This window comes from Pholcus phalangioides, unplaced genomic scaffold, assembly GCF_987345545.1.
Source record: "Pholcus phalangioides strain wild (caught in Gottingen) unplaced genomic scaffold, Ppha-v1.0 ptg000028l_1, whole genome shotgun sequence".
Classification (NCBI taxonomy): Eukaryota; Metazoa; Arthropoda; class Arachnida; order Araneae; family Pholcidae; genus Pholcus; species Pholcus phalangioides.
In genome coordinates, this window is record NW_028301618.1 from 6,637,357 (window position 1) to 6,659,286 (window position 21,930).

At 40.1% G+C, this 21,930-nt stretch overlaps 1 protein-coding gene across 1 annotated transcript; it reads right to left on the minus strand.

Moving 5' to 3' along the window:
- Positions 1 to 10,764: 10,764 nt before the first annotated feature.
- On the minus strand, positions 10,765 to 11,610 carry LOC149067853 (uncharacterized). The gene has a single exon (XM_089252385.1). It carries the CDS (start codon positions 11,608 to 11,610, stop codon positions 10,765 to 10,767), a length of 846 nt encoding a protein of 281 aa, XP_089108511.1.
- Between the last annotated feature and the right edge of the window lie 10,320 nt (positions 11,611 to 21,930).

The window sequence follows — 21,930 nt, forward strand, 5'->3', positions numbered from 1 at the left end:
CAGTACATGTCTTGCGTCTCGTTTCGTCCTGTACATGTTTATCTTCTGTGTCCAACCCCTCATTGTGGGCCCCGCTCCGGCGGGGAGGGGTCCTCCCGGATGGGGCATTGCTTCTAGCGTATGCTCCATCCGGGACGCTGTCTACCTGCGTGTTTGCCGTGCGTGGAGACCCGTAAGGCTGGAGATGGGGATCCTGGTTAGCCTGATGCGCTAGCTTTGGCCTCGGATTCAGCCGAAACGGGAGGCCTGGATTAGCCCCGTCTGGGTCAATCGGCTGGTCGCCTCGGTGGCTGAAGGGGTTACACTACTGGGCAGGTAGAGGGACCGTGCCTGCCGGACTTCGTGAGGTTTCTTGGTGCTGCTTCACGTCGCTCTTGGATCTGGAACGCGTCTGCTCGCCTGTTTCGGTGGTGTATAGTTCCTACCTAACCTGGCGTTGCCACTAACCTTCACCGGTTACGTGTGCGCGTCCCCTCGTAGGGCTCCATGGTGGGCATGGTCGGTAGGGGCCGAACAAACTATCTCCAAAATGGGGAAAAATACAAATGCACCAAAACGTCAACGTATAGCTATGAGCGAAACAATTGTCACTGAACCTGCTCCTACTGTTTCATTTTTCTTCTTGCATTCTACTGACACCGATAAACCTCTGGCCAAAGCATCACCATTCTTAATAGACAAAGCTCTCTACGGCGCAATCAGTGAAGGCTCTTCGTTCAGGAGACCTTCTAATTGAAACTAACACACCGAAACAATCCGAACTTATTCAAAAGCTCACATCTCTTGGGAATATTCCCATAACAGCAAAAATTCATCCCACGTTGAATTATTCACGTGGTGTCATTTCAGATACTAACTTGATTAAAATGGATGAAGAACTACTAACAGAAGAGCTGGCGTCTCAAGGCGTAACATCTGCCAAGCATATCATGAGCCGCAAAGATGGCAATCCAGCTCCATCACGTAACATAATCCTGACATTCTCATCACCGACATTGCCGAAAGATATTAAGATAGGCTATTATAGCCTCAAAATCCGCCCATACATTCCTAACCCTGTCAGATGCTTTAACTGCCAGAAATTCGGTCACTCACGAACGGCGTGCCGAAGTCAACCCACCTGCGCAAAATGCGGTGAGAAGGACCACATTTCGGACAACTGCACTTCAACATCATTCAAGTGCGTCAATTGCGGTGGCATTCACCCCGCATTTGACAGAAAGTGTCCGAAATGGAATGAAGAAAAAGAGATCCAGAAGATCAAGGTCCTTAACAACATCTCATATATCGAAGCACGCCGTCGTATAACCTCTAACCAAACTCCAATAGGTAATAAATCATATTCTAATATGGTAACAAATCCATCATCAGCTAATATGACTAACAATGTTGTCACCAAAGCATCCGTAACAACTCAGACTGAACCAATAGCTGACACATCAACTCAAACATCATCATCTAACCAACCGTGCAATAGTTGTGGCTGCTGTTGCTCCGCTGGATTCCGGAGGGAGTCCACTACCTCCGAAGAAGAAGCGGGAAAAGCAACGGCTAACACATTCAAAATAACTACAGATACTAAACCAAAAATCAACTCTGCAAACAAATCAAAAAAGAAACCATTCAAGACCGGATATTCACGAAAAGCTGTACAGAGAGCGCTGAAATGTCCATCCATGAAGAATGTGTCACTTCTTGATGACAAATCAATTGGTGACATGGAGCTTGACAATAGATCAGATTCCGGTACTACTCGCCGTAAACTAGACCGGAATAAATTTAAAGATCTTGAACCGTCTAATTCTACTTAATTTATGGCCAACATAATTCAATGGAACATTCGTGGTCTTAGATCCAATTATGAAGATCTCAAGGATTTGATCAATCGTTATCATCCTGTTTGCGTGGCACTCCAGGAAACTTTTACGAAGCCCTCGAAGACATGGAACATCAGGCGACATTCCCTGTTCCGTATTGATTACGATGACGGGAGTAGAGCCTGCCGCGGTGTTGCTCTGCTGGTTCCACATCATGTGTCGTCGCGCGTTTTAACGCTGCGCACGAACCTGCAAGCCATCGCGGTGGAGATCTCTACAGGCCTAAGAATAACCATCTGTTCTATTTATTTGCCACCAAATGACACCATCTTACAGAGAGATCTAGAAGATCTGATTGATCAATTACCTCCACCATTTTTTCTTCTTGGGGACTTCAATGCACATAACATGATATGGGGTTCTAACAGCAACAACCCTCGTGGGGAAATGGTAGAACGGCTGTTAGAAGACATGGACCTTGCCATCATGAATGATGGCAGTTTCACTCATTTCCATGCCCCAAACAATAGTTTCACTGCAATAGATTTATCGTTATGCTCACCTTCACTCTTGCCCAACTGGTCCTGGTCGGTTGATCCGGACCTCCACGGGAGCAATCATTTTCCTCTAGTGGTTAAGTGCCTTGATCGAAGCCATAGCATACCTGAGGGTCCTCCTCGGTGGAAGCTTGTGGCCGCCCGATGGGCAGACTTCACGGTCAAGGCAGAAATCACGGAGGATATGGTTTCGCAACCCGACGTCGACCACTGTGTCGACCTTGTGACCAGTTGTATCATCTCTGCAGCAAATGAAACAATACCCAAAGTCTCCTCGAAACTTCCTAAATTTCCAAAACCTTGGTGGAACCACGAATGTAATCTTACGATTAAAGCACAAAAGAAAGCATGGAGTAGGTTCCGGCGGTATCCTACCCATGACAACAAGTTGGCATTTTTAAAAGCAAAGGCGATAGCGAGAAGAACCAGGCGCCAGGCTCAACGCGAGTCCTGGCAAAAGTTTACCACGGGAATCAATTCATCTACTTCATCGAAAGTCATCTGGGACCGGATCCGAAAAATCAATGGTCATTATCAGTCTCATCCACTTACCATTTTAAATACCAATGGCACTATTATCAGCGATGTGAGGGATATTGCGGATACCATCGCCGCCCATTTCGCCGCTGTCTCCAGTGATGCGAACTATCCCCCATCGTTTCATCCCATTAAATCATCAGCCGAACGTACATCGTACACTTTCCGGCCTTTTACACCGGAGGGGTACAATTCATTGTTCACCCTTCATGAACTGACGACGGCCTTGCAGCGAAGTCCTGACTCAGCTGTAGGGCCCGATGCTATTCATTATTCCATGATTCGGCATCTATCACCAGAATCACTGTCACATTTACTCATTTTATTCAATCGGATCTGGGTCAGTCATTCATTTCCTGACACCTGGCGAGCAGCCATTGTTCTTGCATTCCCGAAGCCTGGCAAAAATCCTCAGCAACCTAATAGTTACCGACCTATTGCTTTGACCAGTTGTCTATGTAAGCTCATGGAACGCATGGTCAACTATCGCCTTATGCACTACCTTGAGGTTAACAATATTTTATCTAAACATCAAAGCGGCTTTAGACGGTTCAGGTCCACAACTTGCAATATGTTACGCCTTGAGACATCAATAAGACAAGCATTTGTGAAAAGGGAGCATATGCTAGCCATATTTTTCGATATAGAAAAGGCCTACGATCGTACTTGGAGGCACGGAATTCTCTCCGACCTCTATAATTGCGGCTTGCGGGGCAACTTGCCCATTTTCATTAAGAACTTTCTCGCTCGCCGCATCTTCCAGGTACGGATCGGAAGCACATTATCAGCTCCCCAAATTCAAGAACAAGGTGTACCTCAAGGTAGTATTTTAAGTGTGACACTTTTTATTTTGAGACTCAACGGGTTGTTGAACCAACTCCCGTTGTCAGTCACTGGCGCACTTTACGTGGATGATCTGTTAATATCATATCAATCAGTGAATATGAGGTCAGCCGAGAGACAATTACAAACTGCTCTCAACAAGAGGGCTCATGATAACGGTTTCTCTTTCTCCGCTGACAAAACCGTCGCTGTGCATTTTTGCCGGCGTCGTGAGCTTCATGATGACCCACAATTATTTTTAAATAATAGTCAAATACCTATTGTAGAGAATACAAAATTCCTCGGCATTACATTTGACAAGAAACTTACATTTAAACCTCATATTTCACAGTTGAGAGCTCGTTGCATGAAGACGATGAACCTCTTGAAGGTCATCTCTTCTACATCGTGGGGAGCTGACCGTAAGTCGCTCCTTCACTTATATAAAGCTCTAATAAGATCAAAGCTCGACTACGGTTCCATTGTATACGGGTCAGCACCTCGGAGCTATCTGAGTGTACTCGACCCAATCCATCATCTCGCTCTCCGCATTTGCTCTGGAGCTTTCCGAACTTCTCCCATGGAAAGCCTCTATGTCGAATGCAACGAGCCATCACTGACATCAAGACGCCAACAACTTTCTTTGAAATATCATATCAAAATGAAGTCTTTACCAGGTCATCCACTTCATCGTGTCATTTTTAATCCCTCATTTCATAGACTTTTTGCTGCTCGACCTTCATGTGTTCCGTCTTACGGTCTTCGTATGAGGGCACTTGTGGAAGAACTAGAATTAGACATGAGTCGTGTGGCCCCAGTTGCTTGGCAACTGGCACCATGGGAGCAGTCTCTGCCAGATGTCTCTCTTTCGTTATCATTATACCCTAGAGCCACCACAGCAGATGTCATATATCGACAGATATTCTTCAGGCACAGGGGTAGGTACAATAGGTACTTCCCCATATATACCGATGGCTCCAAAAGCCCTGGGCATGTCGGTTGTGCCTACATCTGCTGTGAGGAGACATCTTTCAAACTTAACGACACGTTCTCTATTTATTCGGCAAAACTGTACGCAATCCTTCAGGCTCTACGTCATATACGACGCAAACGCCACCGACGATGCATCATTTATAGTGACTCTCTCAGCGCATTGCAAGCACTGTGTTCCTTCACTTTTCACACTCATCCATTCATTCATGCCATTTTTCATGAACTGCATCACCTCATTCATCACGGTACCACAGTAAAATTTTACTGGGTACCAAGTCATGTAGGAATACCGGGCAACGAAAAAGCAGACAACGCAGCTCGAACAACAACTAACATTGATAATAGCCTTTTGGTACCTGCCAGTGACCACTTCTCAATCCTCCGGGAAGTGATGCATCGCCGCTGGCAGGATCATTGGAACAATCAAACTAATAATAAACTTCATGCCATCAAGCCCACACTTGGTCATTGGCATTCGAGCTGCAGGACCAACCGAAAGGAAGAAGTTCTGCTTGCCCGGTTACGCATAGGACACAGTCGCATCACACAATCATATCTTTTACTACGAGAGAGTCAACCGCAGTGCCCTCATTGTCAAAGTCCATTGACCATTGCCCATGCTTTTACTTGTTCGCACCATCGTCATCATTTTACGACCGCTTTTGGTCAGAATCATCTTTCACTTCGTAACATTTTATCAGACCATTGCGATGCATCTCGCATTTTTAAATTCATCAAAGCCATTGGTTTTTATGACAAATTATAGTTTTTACAATTCATGTCATTGTTTCATATTGCTTTTTGTCATGCACAGTTTTAGTTTTTTACATGACAAAAGGACATTTTTCTTATTTTTATATTTGTTTGGCGCAGTTTGACCAAACTGGTCCTTGCGCCAATAAACCCAAAATCCAATCCAATTTATTGTTCACCCTTCATGAACTGACGACGGCCTTGCAGCGAAGTCCTGACTCAGCTGTAGGGCCCGATGCCATTCATTATTCCATGATTCGGCATCTCTCACCAGAATCACTCTCACATTTACTCATATTATTTAATCGGATCTGGGTCAGTCATTCATTTCCTGATACCTGGCGAGCAGCCATAGTTCTTGCATTCCCGAAGCCTGGCAAAAATCCTCAACAACCGAACAGTTAGACCTATTGCTTTGACCAGTTGTTTATGTAAGCTCATGGAACGCATGGTCAACTATCGCCTTATGGTTGTTAACCTATATTGTTAACCTTGAGGTTAACAATATTTTATCGAAACATCAAAGCGGCTTTAGACGGTTCAGGTCCACAACATGCAATATGTTACGCGTTGAGACATCAATAAGACAAGCATTTGTGAAGAGGGAGCATATGCTAGCCGTATTTTTCGACATAGAAAAGGCCTACGACCGTACTTGGAGGCACGGAATTCTTTCCGACCGCTATAATAGCGGCTTGCGAGGCAACTTGCCCATTTTTATTAAGAGCTTTCTCGCTCGACGCATCTTCCAGGTACGGATCGGAAGTACATTATCAGCTCCCCAAATCCAAGAACAAGGTGTACCTCAAGGTAGTATTTTAAGTGTTACACTGTTTATTTTAAGACTCAACGGTGTGTTGAACCAACTCCCGTTGTCAGTCACTGGCGCACTATACGTGGATGATCTGTTGATATCATATCAATCAGTGAATATGAGGTCAGCCGAGAGACAATTACAAACCGCACTCAACAAGATCAGCAAGTGGGCTCATAATAACGGCAAAACCGTCGCTGTGCATTTTTGCCGGCGTCGTGAGCTTCATGATGACCCACAATTATTTTTAAATAATAGTCAAATACCTATTGTAGAAAATACTAAATTCCTCGGCATTTTATTTGACAAGAAACTTACATTTAAACCTCAAATTGCGCAATTAAGAGCTCGTTGCATGAAGACGATGAACCTCTTGAAGGTCATCTCTTCTACATCGTGGGGAGCTGACCGTAAGTCGCTCCTTCACTTATATACAGCTTTAATAAGATCGAAGCTCGACTACGGCTCCATTGTATACGGGTCGGCACCTCGGAGCTATCTGAGTGTGCTCGACCCAGTCCACCATCTCGCCCTGCGGATTTGTTCTGGAGCATTCCGGACGTCTCCAATGGAGAGCCTGTATGTCGAATGCAACGAGCCATCACTGACATCAAGACGCCAACAACTTTCTTTGAAATATTATATCAAAATGAAGTCTTTACCAGGTCATCCACTTCATCGTGTCATTTTTAATCCCTCATTTCATAGATCGCCCTTCATGTGTTCCATCTTACGGTCTTCGTATGAGGGCACTTGTGGAAGAACTACAATTAGACATCAGTTGTGTGGCCCCAGTTGCTTGGCAACTGGCACCATGGGAGCAGTCTCTGCCAGATGTCTCTCTTTCATTATCATTATACCCTAGAGCCACCACAGCAGATGTCATATATCGACAGATATTCTTTAGGCACAGGGGTAGGTACAACAGGTACTTCCCCATATATACCGACGGCTCTAAGAGCCCTGGGCATGTCGGTTGTGCCTACATCTGCTGTGAGGAGACATCTTTCAAACTTCACGACACATTCCCTATTTATTCGGCAGAGCTGTACGCAGTCCTTCAGGCTCTACGTCATATACGACGCAAACGCCACCGACGATGCATCATTTATAGCGACTCTCTCATGCGCATTGCAAGCACTGTGTTCCTTCACTTTTCACACTCATCCATGCCATTTTTGATGAACTGCATCACCTCATTCATCACGGTACCACAGTAAAACTTTACTGGGTACCAAGTCATGTAGGAATACCGGGCAACGAAAAAGCAGACAACAGCTCGAACAACAACCAACATTGATAATAGCCTTTTGGTACCTGCCAGTGACCACTTCTCAATCCTCCGGGAAGTGATGCATCGCCGCTGGCAGGAGCACTGGAACAATCAAGTAAATAATAAACTGCATGCCATCAAGCCCACACTTGGCCATTGGCGTTCGAGCTGCAGAACTAACCGAAAGGAGGAAGTTCTGCTTGCCCGGTTACGCATAGGACACAGTCGCCTCACACAATCATATTTTTTATTACGAGAGAGTCGGCCACAGTGCCCTCATTGTCAAAGTCCATTGACCATTGCTCATGCTTTTACTTGTTCACATCATCGTCATCATTTCACGACCGCTTTTGGTCAGAGTCATCTTTCACATCATGACATTTTAAATGACAATAGCGATGCATCTCGCATTTTTAAATTCATCAAAGCCATTGGTTTTTATAACAAATTATAGTTTTACAATTCATGTCATTGTTTTACGTTTGTTTTCCTTTTTATGTTTTAGTTTTTTGACACGACAAAAGGACATTTTTCTTATTTTTGTGTCATGTTCTGGCGCAGTTTGGCCAAATTGGTCCTTGCGCCAAAAAATTCAAAATCCAATCCTAAAGCTGTGGAACTCCTTCGAAGTACTTTACGGGCCCATAATTAATTTTAAAACATCCTAAACTATATGAATTAATGCAGTTGAATAAATTAAAGACAACACGGAGACATTTTATTTACATCTTCTCAAGCAGGAAAATTAAAGTTGAAATCAATGTTATTGCATGGATATCCAACTCAAAAGTGGGTCCGGCTAATTACTTCATATTTAATTTTCTGGGCTTCGTATCTCTGTCAGCTCAATATTTCAAAAATCGAGAATTCAATTATTAAAATTATTGATGTGGCTGCAAATCCCACTAAATTTCTGCATTTCTACAGTAAAATCGGCAATTTTAGCACTGATTTCTATGGGGATCATCCTTTGCCTTACTCTCAAAGTGATGTTGATGATGGCGTCTATTCAAAAAAGCTCTCATTACTGGGAGGATTGAAAAAAGTGGCAAACCATTGTAAAGGTACAAACCAAAGCTGTATAAATATCGCGAGCCGCTTTGGTACAAACATACACACTTGGCAGCGTTAAAGAAGTGGCAAACCATTGTAAAGGCATACACATTAGGGTGGAATGAAAAAGGGTGTTTTTTCACTGTTTTTTGGAAATTGATGTTGCGTTAGTATTCAAAAAATGCCTTTCAAGGTTTTAAGAAGTTATACCAAAATCTATGAAAATATTTTAATATCTTGAGGTTCCTCACAGACCCTAAAGGTCGAGAAAAAAAGACTTTTCTAAGTACACATTATAAAAATCTTTTCAAACATAAACGAAGTTGATGATTTTTTAAAAAAGAAAAACACTTAATTTATAAACGTTATTCAGTACATGAGGCAAAACTGAATATATTTATACATAAAAACCCAGAGAAATAACAAGTTAAGAGTTCCATATATAAGTAATAACTGACAAGCACAAATATGCAGCTGTCATGGCATTTCAAAGGAGAATGTTTGAATGTGAATAATGAATGAATTTAATGTGGAAATACGAATTTCCAATCCATCGCTTTACCGACTGCGGCAAGAACCGGTAGGCAAACAGCGTTACTATTAGATATACAGGGTGTTTCAAAACGAATCATCCGATTAAAATCATAACTATTCAGCTTTTAATTCGTTTTGATCGAATAATGTATAGGTAGAAAGACGGAAATTTTGAGTTTCACGCAGTTGCCGACAGGTTGCGCAAACGTTCTTCCTTCGGCCGCCACTTCAGTGTTTGTCAAGATGGCGACTACACACATGGCCCCCACATGCTAGTGCCGCCCCCCCCCCGAAATTTTTTGTGCACCTTCCTTGAAAAAAGATTATGGTGTATTTTTTCAGTAAAAAAAAAAAAATCCTTTTTCGGGAAGAAGAAAATGTTGAATGCCCCCCCATGAAAACATCCTGCATACGATACGGCCATGCACCCCCCCCCCATGTTAGTGCCGATCCCCCAGACCAGGATTTTTTGCTGGCCCCCTGCACATCAGGATACCACTACCCCCCCCCCCCATCCCTACTCTCCATCCTTTATTCTTTTCCAGGAGAAGATAATATAGTGAAATAAAATTTTTAAAAAAATAGTGTACATCAAGGCTTGACAAATCGAGAAAATATTTAGACACCAGTGGAATTTCTTAGGAGCTAAGCATGATTTTTACTCGTGAAAAAAATTCCTAAATACTTTTTACATTTCAGGCACTTTATGGCCTCTTCATATGTTGAAAACACTGGAATGAAATCAGAAAACTTTTTGTGTTATCCTTTGACTCCAATTCAACAATCACACGCATAAAATTTCAGGTGCCAGTTCCGATTTTCTAGTCACCATGGTAATCTGCCACCTGGGATTCGTCAAGTCCTGGTTTAAATATGTTTAGGTTTACTTACGAAACGAAATATATGATAAGTGACATATTTTATTACGATTATTCATTGCTATATTCCATTAAGGCACATTTTTCGTGACGATGCCAATAAAGGTTTTTAAGAACTAGAATGTGTGCGCAATGATTTCAAAATTATAAATAATGCGATACTGTTTCAAAATTATGAATAATGCGACGTTTTCAAGATTATAAATGATGTAACACAAGAGTAATATAAAATATATACACAGTATTTATAGCATAATTATTAAATTCATATCCTAATCAAAATTTAAAGATTATAAATAATGCAACAAGTAATACGAAAAATATATACAGTATTTATGCACATATAAATTAAATTCATATCATATATTGTGCTTTCTAACTTTTGCGGTTGCAAACTTATCGATCACATCAGAAAAATCTATATGCCTAGCAAATTCATTTTCGATGCACATTATCGCCAAGTTGTTGAGTCGTTCTTGACTTGTTGTGTTTCTTTGCCACGTTTTCAATGCATTTCCCAACTTGCTGAATGACCTTTCAGCTGAAGAAACAGTAACTGGCACTGTGCAAAACAGTTTAATTGCAAGGCAGATATGAGGAAAAATGCCTTGCAGTTTTTTTTATCGTATATTGAATTCAATAAATTAATTGAGCTTTTTTCATGCGTGCCAAAAACTGCATTGTAGAATTTCATTTAATAGATCTTCTGAGAGATCTTTTCCGAATGTGTTAATCAGTCTTGCCACTTTGGTGGAGAGCTGGTGAAAATAGTCCAGTTTGGTGAAAATATGTCGTATACAATCTCAGCTGTTTCGAATCCGGTTATCAAATCATTGACAATGAAGTCCAGTACTGGAAATACAACCGAAACTCTAAAGTCTTGCTCAGTGTTAGCTTTTCGACTGTCGGGAAATTTAGTTTTCAATCCTACAGCCTCAGCAGCTGTTTTTGCTTCTTGGAGTATATTCGCCCACGAATCTCGTAAATGCTGCATCTCTTGCACCAAATCTCTTATGAGCAAAATCTCAACATCAAGAGATATTCCTTCGCTTTGCATAACTACGTTTTTTTGGTCAATACTGGCTAGTATTTTGTGCCAAAAAACAGTCATCAGCAAACCTTTAAAATATTTGAAATACTTATTCACACCTTTAGCTATATTGAGTGCAGAAGGTGTTAAACTCGTTGCCATCTCCCCTAAAAGAACGCATAACGCATTAAGAATGCCGGGATAATGCTTAACAATTGGACGCACAGCTTGAATCCTCTCACTCCACCTTGTTTCCGACAGACTTTGAAGAGACAACGGCACATGCTTTTTTAGTGCTTCCCAGCGTGCAGGTCTGTGAGCAAACAATGTGTACAAGCTTTCAACATTTCCAAAAAATGTTAGAATATCTGGATTGATTTTTGCAGCATTCACTGCTACGCGATTCAATGAATGTGCTCCGCATGGAGAGAACAAGGCATATTTGTTCATTTTTAAGATACGAGACTTGACACCCTTTATTTCGCCGCGCATATTTGCGCCATTGTCGTAACCCCATGAACGGCAATCCTCCAGGGGTATATTGTGCATTTCTAGAGTTTTAAGAATTTTTTCTGTTATTTTTTCTCCACTTGCCGCACTGAAGTTCATAAATTGTATAAAACGTTCATTTACTTCGAATTCTTTTGAAACAGGGTTTTGGAATATATATATCTCAGAATTAGAACATTCTGTTCATTGCGAGAGATATCTGGAGTTGAATCCACTATTATTCCATAGAAAATAGCATGTCGTCTTTGATTTAGTATCGTTTGGAGCAACCTTTTCCGCACAAAGGCCAATAAACTCATTTTGCGAATACCATGACAAATAATGCGCATGTCCTTTCATATTTTTACCTTCCATCTGATTTTTTTTAACTTTAGCAAGATGTTCTCGTGTCACTTCATCATATTTTCCTATAAATTCCCATTATGAACATCTCCAATCTTGGTGTTCTCTCCTTGAAAAGCGAGACCTCTAGATGATAAAAAAATTGTCACGTCTAAAATTCGTTGTAGAAATGCTCTCCACTTTGTTATTTCACTCTGAATATTTTTATCGATTCCGTGTCCATTTAGTGAGTGCAAAAGAGATTTCCAGGCTAGAAATTGTTTCTTATGTTCGCCACTTTTTTCGTGCTGAGGTAAAATGTCATACAACTTCTTCCAAGGTTTGTTTCTGGGTAAAAATCCTTCTTGGGCTAAATTGCTCAGCTTTTTATTTCTCGAGTCATTGAATATACGGCATGCATGGTAGACAGTACAGAGATTCTTTTGGAGCACTCCATGCTAACCATTCCCGTGGAAAAAGTTCTTTCTGTCTTATGTCCTTCATTTTGGTGTAGAGCATGGAATCTTGAAATTCTCTGCCATTCACATCAAGAGGCAATTCTTTATATATCTCTTGAAATTCTTGAAACCCGATGGTTCGCACTATTTCCCGCCGTTGTAAATCAGAGATCACTGGAGGCCAAGTACCAGGATCATCATATTTTAGCGCACAGCTATCCGTAGACTCTCCAACACTAACTGCTAACTTCAACTGTATCGTGATTACGATTAGCTGCCTCTCTTTCCTCAGGGATTTTTTCTTCTGCTATTTCCTCAATTGAAACTGGTTCAACCAACCGCAGCAATCAACTCTTCTTTGACTTGTTTTTGAACAAATGAATCATTTTGTGGCTCTTTGTTTGCATCATCTTGAAAGTCACAACTATCATCATGACCTTCACAATAAGCACTAGTAGAAGTGATATGATTTCCGGATCTAAAAAACTTGGTAATGGATTGACGACCTCGTGATATTTTTGACTCTCTTTCAGCCTGGAGTTTTCTCTTCTGAGCACCAGACTTATGTTTGTAATTCGAATCAGACACGACCCGCCTTTTTTTTAGCAATTTTTCCCCTGACAAAAAAATTATGCAAATTGAGTTTAACATGATCAAAATTAATTTTCCGTAATATAAAATATAGAATTTGTGCGGCAATAATATACGTATAGTATCTTGTGATGCGGATCACGATTATTACGATACTCAAAAAATTCGGCACATTAATAAATTGAAACCGAATCGTGCATTGAATTAAATGTAAAATGAACTTTCCACTTAAGGTTAAAAAATATATAATTTTCAGTGTTGTAGGCACTACTAGAAAATTGAATATGAGCATTTATTTTGGTAAACTTTTAAGGTAAACATTTTAAACTTTAAAGCATTTAAGGTAAACATTTTAAACTTTAAAGCATTTAAGGTAAACTTTTGGCGAAAGTTTACCTTAACTTTCTTAATTAACCGAATAATTAATCAGGTTAGGCGTGTATCTCCCCCTGTAAAGATGGGCTTGGCAAATCCAAGGTGCCTGGTCACCACGGCGACTAGAAGCAGGGCCGCAACTAGATGCTTGGTCAGCCGGGGAAAGCATGCATTTTGGCGGCCCCTCATAATGTTTAAAGAGTGAAATTTGGGCCCCCTCTAGTACGGCGCCCGGGGCACCAGACCCGCCTGCACCACCCTGACTAGAAGATTGATATTGGTGCCTAAAATTTCTATATCTCATTGATAAGTGGAAGTCTATAAGTAACACAAAATTTTCTGATTTCATGACGTGTCCCTCCTAACATGAGAAGGGGGTTATGAAGTCCGAGAAAAAGTTGGAAAAACATTATTTATAGGACCATAACATCCATATTCATTGGGCATTTTGCCTGTTATGGCCTTGTATTTGTATTTATATTTTTCTTAGAGTAAAATCATGATTGGCTCTTAAGAAATTTGGCTGACGCCTAAGTCTTTTCTAAAGCAGATGAAGCGAAATTAACATGCCACTAGATACTCTCGGCAGAAAAAAAACCAGCTGTGTTCAAAAATATACTAAAAGGTGATTTGAGCGAGGTGTAAAAAATTTCGTTGTACTGTTCTCAAAATCTCTAAAACATATAGAACATGGCTTCTTGACCATTTTTAGTTCACGAACCTTTTGTACCAATAACATGAAGCAGGTCCGTAGGCAAAAGCGCATTTATGGTTTTGCTGCCCTTCTCCCATTCTAGTCTGATTTTCTTGACTACTCTTTCTTCGAATTCGCCACCCTGTGCTATTAGCCACTTGGTCCCTTCCCCCTCCTGCAAAGTATATCTATGTCTCTAAATCACTCTTTTAGCCATTCACATGCTTGCACACTTTTTTGGATACTCATGTGCCTGAACACTGTTTTGGTCACTCACTGTCATGATTCTTTGCTTTATAGGTCACTCTTTCGATCACACTCACGTTTATAACACGTTCTTGGTCACTCATTCACATGCTTGCAAACTCTCTAGGCCCTTTTGGTAAGTCACTGGCCTAGTTCCTAATTCTCACATCAGAGGTGGACTTATTTCGGGTTCAGCAAATGTTTCCGCCCTTCTCCAATTCTACTAATTTTCGTATCCACTCATTCCTCGAATTTGCCGCCCTGTGCTACTACCCGCAACCTCCCCTCCCCCAGTAAACACGCAACTGTCCGTAGCCAGAAACTTTGATTGGAAGGAGACAACTAGCATTTCGGGGGGGGGGGGGTAGGGAGTGGCACAAGGTTAAGGAACTATAGACTTTATTTTGTTTCCATTTATTTATTTTTTTTTTTATTGGACTAAGCACAACACATAACAATCGAAACAACCGATAAAGACAAAAAAAAAAAAAAATGGCATTACAGTGACACAGACACTCTGTGACCCCAAGGGACTACAAGTCCTTCCAGTGGGTCAATATAAATTAGATTAAAGAGTTAATTGGATTATGCAACAGCCTTGTTAATGTACTGATTGGTTAAATATTTTATAAAGCCGTATATATTATTTATTTATTTAATTTTTATTTTTTGCTTTTGTTTGACAAAGAAAAAACATATATATATACGGGGTGATTATAAAAAAACTATCCCGACATATGGGCCCCTAACTATCATACCATTCACAGAAACTGAATGAAATTTTGGCATAAGGTATTTTGAGGTACGCGCTCACGAATGAGATGGAAAACAACAGTGTCACTCTAACAGTTACGGTTACAGTGAGAAAATTTCGAAAATATCAAATGGCAACACCAAGTTTATTGTATTGTAATGTGATCTCCATACTGAAAAACACTAAATAGCGTTGGAATGGCACCTGTAGCACGAAAATCCCCGGAGCTAGGCAAGTAAAAAGGACTTTGCCGTGCACCAGAGCATTAATGTTCGTTGCATTCGTCACACCGTTTGAGATCCCAGCCTGATTAGTCCTCCACAAGGTCACGTGGAAAACACAATAAAATGCTTTATTTTATGCTGCTTCTCTGTCCTTATTGGTTGTCCTCACTTTTAGCCTATCTACCGCCGGTGATTTTCATGCTACAGTTGCCGTTCGAACGCTATTTAGTGTTTTTCAGTATGGAGATCACATTACAATACAATAAACTTGGTGTTGCCATTTGATATTTTCGAAATTTTCTCACTGTAACCGTAACTGTTAGAGTGACACTGTTGTTTTCCATCTCATTCGTGAGCGCGTACCTCAAAATACCTTATGCCAAAATTTCATTCAGTTTCTGTGAATGGTATGATAGTTAGGGGCCCATATGTCGGGATAGTTTTTTTATAATCACCCCGTATATATATATGTTTTTTCTTTGTCAAACAAAAGCAAAAAATAAAAATTAAATAAATAAATAATATATACGGCTTTATAAAATATTTAACCAATCAGTACATTAAAAAGGCTGTTGCATAATCCAATTAACTCTTTAATCTAATTTATATTGACCCACTGGAAGGACTTGTAGTCCCTTGGGGTCACAGAGTGTCTGTGTCACTGTAATGCCATTTTTTTTTTTTTTTTGTCTTTATCGGTTGTTTCGATTGTTATGTGTTGTGCTTAGTCCAATAAAAAAAAAAAATAAATAAATGGAAACAAAATAAAGTCTATAGTTCCTTAACCTTGTGCCACTCCCTACCCCCTCCCCCGAAATGCTAGTTGTCTCCTTCCAATCAAAGTTTCTGGCTACGGACAGTTGCGTGTTTACTGGGGGAGGGGAGGTTGCGGGTAGTAGCACAGGGCGGCAAATTCGAGGAATGAGTGGATACGAAAATTAGTAGGATTGGAGAAGGGCGGAAACATTTGCTGAACCCGAAATAAGTCCACCTCTGATGTGAGAATTAGGAACTAGGCCAGTGACTTACCAAAAGGGCCTAGAGAGTTTGCAAGCATGTGAATGAGTGACCAAGAACGTGTTATAAACGTGAGTGTGATCGAAAGAGTGACCTATAAAGCAAAGAATCATGACAGTGAGTGACCAAAACAGTGTTCAGGCACATGAGTATCCAAAAAAGTGTGCAAGCATGTGAATGGCTAAAAGAGTGATTTAGAGACATAGATATACTTTGCAGGAGGGGGAAGGGACCAAGTGGCTAATAGCACAGGGTGGCGAATTCGAAGAAAGAGTAGTCAAGAAAATCAGACTAGAATGGGAGAAGGGCAGCAAAACCATAAATGCGCTTTTGCCTACGGACCTGCTTCATGTTATTGGTACAAAAGGTTCGTGAACTGAAAAGTGTTTTTCAGTATGGAGATCGCATTCCAATACAAAAAACTTGGTGTTGCCATTTGATATTTTCGAAATTTTCTCACTGTAACCGTAACTGTTAGTGACATTGCTGTTTTCCATATCATTCTTGAGCGCATGCATCAAAATACCTTATGCCAAAATTTCATTCAGTTTCTTTGAATGGTATGATAGTTAGGGGCCCATATGTCGGGATAGTTTTTTATAATCACCCTGTATGTATATATATATATATATATTTATTTATTTATTTATTTATTTATTTATTTGTTTTCGGCACTTGATATATGTTATTCAATCTAGATGAGGTTCTATTTTGTTTTGTTTCTAGCCAATTATTGTATATAAGAATGATTTTTTATTTCATTCTATTTTATTTTATTTATTCCATATACATCAGTCATTTTGATGGGTCCAGTTACCTGGTAACCTTCCCACCCCTTCTCGTTACGACCTTGACATGAAGTTCACGTATCCCTTTACAAAATAACATTCTCTATACAGCAATGTAAAAACAATTAGTACATTGCTCTTTCAGTCAAACTCACGGCTCACGGGGTGTGGAAGACCTCTGTAAGGGTGGAATTTTATCGCAGTAAATGATATCGTTGTATCGAAAGGAGTTTAAAATTAGACTACAGACAATTACTAACAAGATGTGAAAAAATATCGTTGCAGAATAATTTATCTGAAATCTCGATATTATAACGATTAATTTTATCGTTATATGCGTATCGTTGTAGCGAGATTTCACTATATGTAAAAGACCAGATGACAAAGCGGTTTTTTCTTAAGATATAAAAATTCCGTAACGCATTGAAATTTCTTCATCATATTATTATAAATACTCGATTACAATTATTTTCCAGTAATCAAATGTGAAAAGAAATGTTTCTCTCTTGAAAATCATAAATAAGTTCATTCATCAATCTGCATAAAATTGGTTTTCTGCTGGATGATGATTTTTTTGCTCGGCTAACGTACATGAAATCAATAGGCTTTCTGGATATTATGCCGAGATGAACAAGAAAAAAAAGTGTTATTTCTCTCCGCCGGGAATCAAACCCAGGACTTTTTTCATACCGGGTTTATTTGCTTAGTTTTCTGTGTTTGTCTGTTCTATACAAATCGACAATTTTAGAACGCTTTTCACCAAGGAAAAAAAAATGCTGAATCACACACACACACCACCCCCTCCGAGAAAATCCTACGTACGCTACTGTCTCTGAAAATTACATCGCATATGATATTTATTCATTTTACGTCACACAGTACATTTTATAACGTTAAATTTTTATAAAATTATGCGATTTGCATGTAATTTTGATGTATAGTTTTCACCATAGGCGGAGATAGATTTGAAAGTCAATTTGGGAAGCACAATGATAATTGCTGGGGAGGGGCATGGTGGTTATGATGTAAATTCATATATATACGCATATACATTAGATCAGCAGGTGCCGCTTTTGACGCTGAGGGGAGGCGGGCATGGGTCCACGTGATTTCCGCCCACGGTTTCCACTCGGAAACTTATGGATCGCAAGTTCTGATCGTGGTCCACAGTCAGTATTTAATGCCAAAGTCTCCCGATTTAATGATAATACCTCTACATCGATATATTTTCTTATTCCGCATAATAGCATATCAACACTCCACTAGTTTTTTATCACCAATTCATCCTTAGTTTCTCTCAGACATCACTGTAGTTTCGTTACTCATCAAGCCAGTTATACTCATACTACACTGTACGAAATTACAGTAGAGCAGTGGTTCCCAAAGTGTGGGTCGCGACCACTTGGTGGTCACGTTTAGTAGATGGGGGGAGGGACGCGATAGATTTTGCGCAACGTAAGTAAAAATATGTCAAACCAAAATACATAATGCCTCAACTCAGCTAAACAGCTATTTACCATTTTACATAAATCATATAGTGTAATTTTATCGAACTCTATACGCAAAAATGGATCAAGTCAATACTTTTACGGGGAAGGGGGGTTCCTAAGGAATCAACCGATTTTAAAATATTTTTCAAAATTAAAAACACAGAGCGATGAGATGAGCCATATGCAGGACCATCTTAACAGCATCATGGGCCCTCGGGCCAAGTGATCTTTCTGAGGACCTACCAGGCAAATTCTCGGAAATTTCAACCAGATTTCATTTTTGTGAGGCCCCTTTTCTCTTGAGGCCCCCGGGCCGTGCCCGGGTGGGCCCATGCTTTAAGGCGGCACTGGCCATATGTGAATGTATAAGGAAAATGTCTACATTTTTTAAATATTATGAACAATTAATAACGCTAGTGCATCGTTTATGGAGCTCTTTTATGGAAGGAATTGAATAATTGAAAATAGTGGGGGAGAGAGATTAAAAATATCGAAAGAGGGAAGGCGGGGATTTAAAATTATTAAGAGGATAATTACCGGGTACTCTGTATAATAGAAAATACTGCCTGCTATAGTTGCAAAATAATTTTGGATAAAAAAAGCAAGGGTGGCCTCCCGTAACAATGAAAATGTTATGAATATTCAAATAATATAAATCAACTACAATTATTCTTTGTACAAAAAAACCCGAAAATATTTTTCCACTGGGCCCTGCCCAGGGTCGTAACAAGGATTTTTGCCGACCCTCTACAATTTTACGATGGTTTTCCCCGTTTCCACATAAAATTGCCACCCCCCCCCTAAATTTTACCGCCTGGGGCGAGTGCCTCTCAGCCCTCCTTTGGAACGACTGCGGTAGAGTAACAATTTTCATCGGTCTTGACAAAACGAAATTGAATTAATTCAAACATTTATGTTCACCTTAGCTACTCAATTTAGCACTAGCTTGGCAATTCTGTTAATTTATAGATATGTCCTATTACACACACACACACATTTTGCACACATTTTTATAACACAATTAAACAATCGTCGCAACTGGTCTCAGTGTCGGGCATTGACTCTTCGGCCGTAAGTTATAGTTAAATCGAGATGCTCAAAACAAAAAATTATTAAAAATGTATGTTTTTAGCATTGCTTACCTTTCTTTTGAGATAGAAGAAAGCATCTCACAGGTTCATCAACATGAAAAAAAAAAAATAATAATAATCCTATATGCACACTCTTCAAGTTCAACTAACTTACGAAACGATTTTGATTTGCAACAACCCGATAACTGTAATTTGTCAGACGGGAACTATATTGTTATACTCGAAATTGTATTCGTACCTCTTTTTTGCAGAACCGAGGAAAAGAAACCCTTGATTCTTTTCGAACTGATGGGGGGGGGGGGTGTCAATGAGCGAAATCACGTGATTCAGTACGCACGTCAATCATCTTGTCATATGGTATGGTTCAATCATAGATTGCAAATGGATGCTGTGCTGAATAGACTAACTTAACATATCATTTAAACTAATGGGAAAGAAAATCGTAAATGAGTGCTTAACTAGATTTATTCCAGTTAGTGTACTTATACCATTTTTTTTTTCTCTCCCTGTTTCTGTTTTGCCGATAGCTATGGTATATGGTATACAAAGCTTACAGCCGAGTTGTCGCTTTATCGGCGCCCATAAAGCCATTTACTGTGGGATGGGACATCTGTTTGTGCCTTCCCCTCTAGTTTTCATTTCAGCCAGACACAACTAGAAACAGCAGGTCACCACCCCATGCTGGTGTCCTTAGGGCAATACTGGTTGTCGGTAGCCTTCATTGAACAAACATCTCAATGCCTTTTCTTTTCTTCGTCGGGGAAAAGACTGGCACCCGAGAGCTGTTGTCTTGTACAGCATATACAGCATATTGTATATGTGTATTGTGAAAAAAATAATAGTAAAAGAAGAGAAGATGCGCTCAGTCAACACCCACTAGAAAACAATTCTCTAGTAGGTGTTGGCTCAGTTCAAGAAATCCACTTTTGGATCAAATAGTTGGATACAAATTGATAAGATTGATGTTAAAATGTTCTGGCTATTTTTCTGAACAGATTGGACATATCTGAAAAAAAATAATGTGGGAAAGGCCAAGCCACGGGCCCCCCTGACTTCCGGGCCCCAGGGCTGGAGCCCTGTCAGCCCCCCCCCCCCCATGACTACACAACAGAAATCGTTTTGTGTTCTAAGCTTCGCGAAGCGTGAGTCCGTAACAACTGTTAATCGTGCTTTTCGTCGACAATACCCTGGTGTTGAAATTCCTTCCGCTCAGAGCATTAGGTGATGATATAAAAAATTCCGAGACACGGGTTGTCTGTGTAAAGGGCAATCCCCTGGCCGTCCCCGCATGTCAGACGAAAATGTGGAACGCATCCGACAGAGTTTCGCACTTATTCCACAGAAATATACTCGCAGTGGATGCAAACATGCTCGCAAAAGTTTGGGACGAATTTGACTCCCGTATAGACATGACGTGCATCCCAAGGTGGACATATTGAGCTCATCAATTCTGGGATTTTTACTTGCATTAATTCTGAATTTTCATTCGTGAGTAGATATTTTTCAGCATTCCTGTATATAATAATGCATAAACCTTTGGAGAGATTCCCAATTCTCCTCCTCCATAAAATATGTAAAATCGGAGCTAAGGAGCCCCGAAAATATTTTCACACCTGGCCCCGCGTCTGATAAGAGCGGCCCTGTTATGACGTCTGTGTGAAAAGCCTCATTCGATTTGGCTCTTTGCAAGAAAAGCCGATGAACTCTGAATTGAATGAAAAGCTCATTTATTTTTTCGGTACATAAGGCATTCAAAACGAGAAGCAGACGACGAGCAAAACACAAGATTCAGTAGTTCGATTTCATACTGTTAGTGCTGCCATCTAATCTTGAAATTAAAGATGACTCATGGGGTGATGACAAAGTTTTTTTTTTTTTAAATAAAAATTCGTAACAATTAACTAATCCAAAAATATATATTTTTAATCGACAGAAAGAAATTTTTTCAAATAGTCGAATCACTTGCTCTACCTGTCGTCTGCTTCCTCTCAGGCTCTTTGGTTTAGAAGTCTCCTCATGTACAGAATAAAAGAACTGAACTTTTTTTATCCAGTTCAGTTTGTAGTATATTCATACAAGGAGCTAAGTTGAATCAAAATAATTCGAATAATATAGTTATTTCATTTTTATTCCTATTTCCCCCAAATAAATGTCTTGGTTACGACCATACGTCTCATATTTACTGGGACGGTCCCGGTTTTTTCTTTTTCCCTCGCTGTACCGATTTTTGTAGAAGAAATGTCCCGGTTTTTCACGTATTTTCAACGAAAGCAACTTGGCTTTTTATTCTTCATTTTATCCATCAAATCA